The 7,349-nt window shown below is 41.7% G+C and overlaps 3 protein-coding genes and 1 long non-coding RNA gene across 6 annotated transcripts in view; all 4 read left to right on the forward strand.

Moving 5' to 3' along the window:
* LOC113212358 (probable E3 ubiquitin-protein ligase HERC1) overlaps positions 1-163 on the forward strand; it is an 8,296-nt gene extending 8,133 nt beyond the window's left edge. The window contains exon 5 of the mRNA XM_052271138.1: positions 153-163. Within this exon, the coding sequence (XP_052127098.1) occupies positions 153-163 (11 nt within the window). The remainder of the gene's footprint in view (positions 1-152) is intronic.
* Positions 1-1,219, forward strand: part of LOC127750201 (uncharacterized) — a 15,773-nt gene extending 14,554 nt beyond the window's left edge. The window contains exons 4-7 of one of the 2 annotated variants that reach the window (XM_052271148.1): positions 153-291; positions 361-691; positions 775-975; positions 1,095-1,219. In XM_052271148.1, the coding sequence (XP_052127108.1) occupies positions 214-291; positions 361-691; positions 775-932 (567 nt within the window). In that variant the 5' untranslated portion in view covers positions 153-213 and the 3' untranslated portion in view covers positions 933-975; positions 1,095-1,219. Of the gene's footprint in view, positions 1-152; positions 292-360; positions 692-774; positions 976-1,094 lie in introns of those variants that run through there. The other variant, XR_008011576.1, reaches the window with a different exon arrangement.
* A 102-nt stretch (positions 1,220-1,321) lies between these two features.
* Positions 1,322-1,718, forward strand: LOC127750202 (uncharacterized). The gene is made up of 3 exons (XR_008011578.1): positions 1,322-1,412; positions 1,511-1,574; positions 1,653-1,718. It is a non-coding gene; the product is annotated as an uncharacterized LOC127750202 (long non-coding RNA).
* A 318-nt stretch (positions 1,719-2,036) lies between these two features.
* Positions 2,037-6,155, forward strand: LOC113201858 (uncharacterized). Of its 2 annotated transcripts, none has more exons than XM_026415815.2 (8): positions 2,037-2,169; positions 3,103-3,185; positions 3,268-3,669; positions 3,751-3,927; positions 4,009-4,180; positions 4,273-4,466; positions 4,548-4,787; positions 4,870-6,155. In XM_026415815.2, exons 6-8 carry the CDS (start codon positions 4,374-4,376, stop codon positions 5,248-5,250), a joined length of 714 nt encoding a protein of 237 aa, XP_026271600.1. In that variant the 5' UTR covers positions 2,037-2,169; positions 3,103-3,185; positions 3,268-3,669; positions 3,751-3,927; positions 4,009-4,180; positions 4,273-4,373; the 3' UTR covers positions 5,251-6,155. The 2 variants fall into 2 exon arrangements, with proteins under 2 accessions (XP_026271600.1, XP_052127106.1); XM_052271146.1 differs by lacking the exon at positions 2,037-2,169 and adding an exon at positions 2,187-2,989.
* Positions 6,156-7,349: the final 1,194 nt, after the last annotated feature.

Genomic DNA, 7,349 nt, shown 5'->3' on the forward strand with positions numbered 1-7,349 from the left:
CTATCAAATGTACGCTAGGTTTGTGCTTCATATTTATTTAGTTAAAAAATGAACTTAAATCATTTGTGGCACAATCATTTCCGGGATTAAAAGTGCTTTTTTTGAATCTTATTCATTTTATGTATCTGAATCTATAAATCTGTCTCTTTCAGTGATGATTTGAGATATCAATGTGCAAGATGTTTGAAAAGTTTTCCATCTATTGATGAAGGAATGACTCATGTCACAGATATGCACCAAAGACATCTTCACTGCATCAGATATATAGTTGATACTCATTCAGAAGACTATGTAAGAATTTAAATTTTCTGTTTTGAAATTACTGCACATGTCGTTTGCTGATTCTGGCTTTTTTCCCAGATTAATATGGATACCACCCATCAAATTCTTGAATTTGGTTTACCTGTTGAAGCTTCTTTGAGCAGGGCTACCTCAACTCTAGGCTCTTCCCCTAGTAAAAATAGTTCTCCACTTCAGACAAGTACAAACCAAAGATTGTCCCCAAGAGGTTCTGTTGGAAGCATTACACCAATCACTTCACCTGTTTCTGGTACACCCTGCGTATCTCCTAAAAAGTTTGATTCTGTGAAAGGTATTAAAGCTCTAGGTTCGAGATCAGTTTTAAAGCCAATGCCCCAAACTGTACCCCAGTTTGATCAACCAATGGAATTGGGAACAAAACTTAGCCCAAGTGAGTATTTATATCAATAGACTTCTTTTTATTCTCATTTGCAATGTAAGATGAGCATTTATTTACTTTACTTTTTATATTAGAAACAAAACATGCAGTAAACCCACAAGCTGATTGTTGGATAACTGTTGAAGGTGAAGACATTGAAGTAGATGAAAGTGCTCTGGAGGAAGATATTGAGGAAGTAGAGGATGAAGAAACTAGTTCTGAAGAAAATCAATTACTAATGAGTGGAAATTGAGAAGAGTTTAATATTGAGGAGCAACCTTCTTCCTCTGCTGAAGGTACTGTATAATGATTTGGCATTAGCCAATGGTGGTCTTCCCCTTCCCGAGTACATCACTATTTTCTTTAATTTGTCAGTAAATTCCAATTGTATGTTTACTTTCAATTTGGATTGCAGCTATAAAACAATCATCTGTGAGGCTACACAGTTCAAAGGTACACCAAGGATTGGATTTGAAACCTGTTAAAAATAATTTGCCACCCTCTCCTAAAATTTTACCGCTGCCCAACCAACAAAAGAAAATTGGGCAAGTGTTTCTTCAATTATTTTAAAATTTCATTTTTGTATTTATATGAACTTGTTTCTATTTGCCTTTTATTATTTTTTTTGTGTCTATAGGTCAGCAACAAGAGTTGGGTCTACAGGGCAGATGACTTATCTCTTGATGAAAAACTTTCCGATGTCAAAATGGCTGAAATTGCAGATGTTTAAGAAGTATGTAAGAATGTTCATGTGCTGCGCTGCTGTTTTTGTAGACTAAGGGAAACATTACTGACTCGTCTTTTTATTCATTGGCAATCTTCTCACAAAAGCAACAAGTCATTTTCTGTGAAAACTCCTGATGGACGGAGCATTGTCCCTTTCAAGCTGAAAGAGGTACTTACCATTAATTTTGTTATTTTTGTTCTCCCTTTGATCTACTGAAAAAATAATGCTTTTAATAATATCTTCAAGGTGAAACCGGGTGCCAAGGGAATAGAAACAATGGCATTTAAATGTGGTTTGTGTGCTAAATCGGGAACAATAAAATTACTTCTTGATCATTATCCATCTCGTCATCCGGGAGAGAGACTAAGAATATCTGAGCTAATCCATAATAGAGTTCAGTGCTCTATGTGTCCGCCACAAAAAAGCATCCCTTAATCACCACTTACTGTCTGAGCACCCTGATGAAGAAGTTAGCTCAGTTAAAGTTAAGGAAAAAGATATGTCTGATGATCTCCAAACAAAGTGAGCATTCATTGAGTTCATATTAACATACATCCATTCCATATGTTCAATGAATGGTCAGGAAGGAATTATCCCTGCTCAATTGTATCTGTTTTGTTTCAGCATGGCATGTCTCTCTTGCTCCGAACCTGTGAAATCAGCCTTGGAAATGAAAGATCATCATTTAAATTTCCATTCTCATCTAGATGCACAATATATTGAATTGGATAGCAGTGAACCTGGACATCAGTTTCCAATTAAGGTGGGCGATTCTCCAGTACCATGAGAAATATCAGTGTATTTTTCCTATGATTTATTACAAGTGTAGATTACTTCAGTGTGAATATCATCAAGATGTCAGTTTATAGGAAGCTTTTCTCTCTCAAAAAAAATCTTTTCCACTAAACATAATGTTCATTTGAATGCTTGAAAACTTGATTGTACATTTGCCATAGGTATGTATATGATCCATTAAGTTTCTTTTCCGTCTTACAGTACTTGTGTGTTATAATTTTGAGCATCACATCCACAACTTGGGCTTGTTTATTTTTCTTCATAATTTGTAAGATCTGAGATCAAGTTTTAATGATAAACTGTGATTAATGAGCTGACTTTTATGTGGTATATGTTGGTGTCCTTAAATAGTTATCAGTATTTTGGAATAGTTCATCAGTATATTTTGGAATACTTAGCAGTAATTACTCTTCAATCAAATGTGCTTATTCCTGAGCAACATTTTTATTAATTAACTGTAAAGAGGGCATGAGCTGTGAGCTTACAAGTATGAATGAACGCTTATTCTACTCAGGGAGTCGGCCCTGACATTCCATAATAGAGGTTTTTTTCAGTTACCAGTCGAAAATTTTACTGCCTAGTAAAAATTTCTTAGTGTTTTTAGAGCTATGAGCTATGTGGCGTGGTAGTGACTGTGAATGTATGGCATACACACTTATTTTGGTACTAGTTTAATTTTTTTTAGACAAAATTAACTTTTTGCAAAACACAAGTTGATGCAAGCTTATGGACTGGTGATATTCCTCTTAGAGAGAACCCAAAAAGCCATCAGCCGTGGCTTGTAAAAGGTGCAATTTTTTTTTTTTACTTTCTTTTAATCATGTTTCCTCCTTTGTTTGTTTGTTTTCCTGTATCAGTATAATTTGATGTACATATAATAATTTGCATACTATGTGAACAGTGCCACTTCAAGACAAGCATCAATTCATCTGTGTATGGTGTCGGGTAATTCGGGAAATCGTTAAAGGTCAAAGAACAATTTTGGTGAGTCAGAGAAAAATTTCATGAAAAATGAATGCCTACATTATGTACTTACTTAGACTTTTATTTTACTTTTCATATGCAGGTGATGCTTAGTCCCATGTATGCTGTGCGGTCGTTCTTACCCACATCTATGCCAGCTGTCATATCAAATGATGAAAGTGAAGAAAAGGGTATGTCCCTTGAAATTATAGGTCAAGGTGAAGTCACTTTCCTGCATTTGCCTGGAGCTCTCAAAGAGAGCACTCATCAATTAAATCTTCGTAATGCTGCAAACATGAAAGTTTTTCCATTTGGATTCTCAAATATTGATCCGAAAAAAATATTCATAAGTGTAGATCAAGTTAATATTGAAAGTATCAAATGATGTCAATAGAGGCTGTGAGTAGAGTTGAAATATGTGCAAAGGACATCCGCCAGAAAACTTTTCAGTCTCAATTGATGAAGGTTTGTTGGAATTACCTTTCTGGTGCAGTATTTGGAGCAGGTAAGTACCGATGTACCTTATCAAAAGGGTATTGACTGATTCTGTTTTTTTTCTGACAAACCATCTATTGTGTTGCCTTAGGATGGGTTGTTAGCTCTCTAGTACTCCTAGGCAGTCCAGGTGGCATTGCCCAAACTCTGGGTACAGGCCTACGTGATTTTGTCAGTCTGCCATATCATGGAATTCTGGAGGGCCCTTGGGGCTTCCTTGTTGGAGTTACACATGGTTCTGCGTCTCTCATGAAACACTTCACTGCAGGTTGCAATAACTTCCTTGCTTTTTTAAACTATAGTACATCAAAGCATTCATGTGTCCTAATAAACTTTTTGTCTTCTTCAGGTACGCTTACATCAGTAACTAAAATGGCATCTAGTGTGGCCTGTAATTTAGATCGCTTGACACTAGATGGAGAACATTTAGATAGGACAGAGGAATTGCGGAGGGTGCGACCTCAAAGGAGTTGCTGAAGGCCTATTGCAGGGCTTAACCAGTCTGGGAATCTGTATATTAGGTTTGTTGACCATTTTCCTTGTTTTACCAATACATAATTAAGCGTACATACACAAGTGTGTTTGTTTCATTAGAAACTTATTTATCTTTTAGGTGCTGTCGGCGGATTGGCTCATCACCCACTTCAGTCAGTATTATCTGGTCAACCATCCCCTCGGGGTGTTGTAACAGGTGTTGGTAGGGGTCTTGTTAAAATGTTCACAAAACCTCTCAGTGGAGCTGCAGATCTAGTCGCTATGACCGGGCAAGGATTGCTTCAGGGTGCTGGATGGAGCAATTTACCACAGGTAAGCTACAAGGTGTCACCTTAGTATTTGTTACTTGTGAACGCTTCAAGTTTTCCCTAATAATTTTTGTTTTGTATGCAGCAAAGAGATCAAGCTAAGGCAGAACGAGGAAACCCACAAAGAAGTGCCTTAGTCAAGTTCAGCAAAATTCAACACCCTATTGTCTCTCAATGCCTACTTGTTCTGGAGGCAACACTAGAATCTAGTTCATCTCGTTTCAAAGCTGTTACATTGTTGCTGACAACTCAGAACCTGATAGTCCTATCAGCAGATGAAACAGATCCTACTATTTTAACCATCAGCTTCAATGGAGCACCGCCTGTAAGATAAACAATTTTACTTTGCAAAACGATTTGGGTCTAAGAACCTTTCTCTAAAGTCTGGCATTTTACTTTTCTTTAAGGTTGACCAAAGAATGTGGGACTTTGTAAACGGCTGCCAATATGCCGTCAACACTGGCCCACCAGCCCTTGAAACTTCAGAAGATATCAGACCAGCAAGTCCTATTCCACTCTCATCAACGTTACCATTAAGTATGCAAACTGTTGAACATCAATCTGCCCCAGAGGTGGAGGACACGAACCCGAACCTCAACCTCTCTCGTTCTTCTTCTGATGACGGCGGGGTTTCTCTGAGCGCTGTCCAGCCAGCCGATACATCGGCTTCTGCCACAGTCAGGCCCCCTACAATCTTCCATGTTAATCCTTTGATACAAAGGCACTTTATTATTCTCCTAAAAGTCGCTCAAAGGCAAATACAAAGCCAAGGCTTCCAAATTCTGTGATATTTTTTTTCAAAGGTTTTATTAATTTTGTATTATTAGTTTTTCCAATGAATTTGTTATATTTGACGCTTTTAAAGTATTTTTATCCACCAAGATAATTTATATTTTACTTGCATTTTACTTTTTCCTTCCCCTGGTGTAAGGTGGGTAGGTGGCCCGTGCCACTGGCCTTATGGCCCCGTGCGAGTATGCAACCCGCCCGCACATCTGCATGCGGTACAGTATACTGTAAGCAAAGAAGAAAAAGTAGGGGGTCTCATGTACCAGGTGCCTGAAAACCCCCGCGCACTTCTGTACTATGCCGTCCCGCATGCACGAGTGCGGGCGGGTTGCCTACTCGCTTGTCCCGTAAGGCGCCACGGTCAGGGGCGATAGGCAAACCCGGCCCGCACTCCTGCGTGCGGGACGGCATAGCGCACGGCCCTGCCCCGTGCCTTTCTTCATTTTATTTCACTCGATTCGGTCGGCAGCTTGTTCCCAGCGGGAGTCGCCGTGCCGCGTGCATGCGGGTAGGTGTCTCGGCCGGACCGGAGGCGAGGCAGGCGAACGCGAGGGGCGGCACGGGCCCCCGCGGTACGGCCTGGACGGGAACCTCACAGCCCCTCCTCCCTCCAGTCCAGCCCAGCGCAGCCCAGCACTCCAGCACCGGCCAGGCCCTTATATTCTAGCTCTCAGTAAATGGTTCTGCACCTTTTTGTAAACCCGGGTGCCCCGAGGGGACGTTCTATCAGTAAAGGGCAAAAATCGAGACACTCAATTTTTGATTTTGACCAAATATTTTTTTTCTCTCTTGAAATGATGCCAAATGATAAGAAAAAAATTTTAAAAAAATTTGGCTCAAATGGTTAGTGAAATATACACAAAAAACTGTCTAACTCAAAAGACGCGGCAATAAATTTTGTTGAAATATTTTTTTCCTGATTCAGTTTGGCATTCTGATTTTAAAAAACTTTGTCTCATCCTCTGGACTTGTACGGTTTAAAAGTTAGCGCTCTCTATAATAGTCTAATTTCTGAGTTTCCGCTAATTTACCTGATAAAATTTAGCTCAACATGTTTGCCAGTGGCTGCTCAGGTAAGAAAATTGTCACAGGGGTTGAACTCAACTATAGAAAGTATATTCTGACAAAAAAAAAAAAGTATCGTCAAAAAAACTATAGCTAAAGTCAACCTCACAGGGTTAAACTTAATGATGACTTACTTACACGTTACTTTGTACGATACTTTTTTTTTTTGTCAGAATGTACTTCAAGCATGAAAGCAAGATGATGAAGGAGCAAGGACCCGGTGCGATACGCAGGTGCAAGGTCGGCAGCACGGTCGCCGGGTCCAGGGAGATGCCTACACGCCGCAGGAACCTAGAGCAGGGCAGAGAGAGACTCCGTCAAACTAATCCAAGGGTCGTACGAGGCGCCTGGAGGATAGGCCGTCCCGTTGCACTGCCGTGTCGTGCGGGACGGCCTACCCCAAGGCGCCCCAACTGAAAATGTCGATCAGCCCAGTCAGTCAACGGCAACGAGCTTCCCGACAAGCTTGTGGCTCAACATCGGTGTCGAGTCGACGGAGTTTGACCTCGCGCTGCTGCTGCTGCTTACGTCGGGGGCGGCTGTCGCCAAGCGTTGTCCACCCGGGAGGTGCGCATGATGTGCGCCAGGCGCAGGACGAGGACGAGGGCGCAGTTGTCGCGGCCGATCTGCGCGCACCGCTCCTCCTCGCTCTGGACCTGCTTGAGCTTGCACGAGACGTGGCCGCGCTCGGGGGGCGGGCCCACGTCCACCACCGGCAGCGCGGACTCGACCTGGGAGGGCATCATCGTCATCGTCATCGTCATGGGCAGACTGGACGCGTCTTAGATGGGGAGTGCGGACATGTGTTGGTGTTGTAAAACAACGCAGCGCCTCTGAGTCGCTCACAAATCGCGTGACGGAGGAACATTTTTGACCATTTCTCCTGGTATTGCCCTCTCTTCTACAACTAAACTCGTTGGAAAGTGGATTAACTTTAGCCGGGCGAGGAATACACGTGCGTAAAGGGGGGGGGGGGTGTAGGGAAAGTACACCTCTCACACGCCCCCGTCCCGTCCCCGCCGCCAGCCCCCAT

The sequence above is a fragment of the Frankliniella occidentalis genome, unplaced genomic scaffold (genome assembly GCF_000697945.3).
Source record: "Frankliniella occidentalis isolate FOCC.00 unplaced genomic scaffold, Focc_3.1 Scaffold151, whole genome shotgun sequence".
Taxonomy (NCBI): Eukaryota; Metazoa; Arthropoda; class Insecta; order Thysanoptera; family Thripidae; genus Frankliniella; species Frankliniella occidentalis.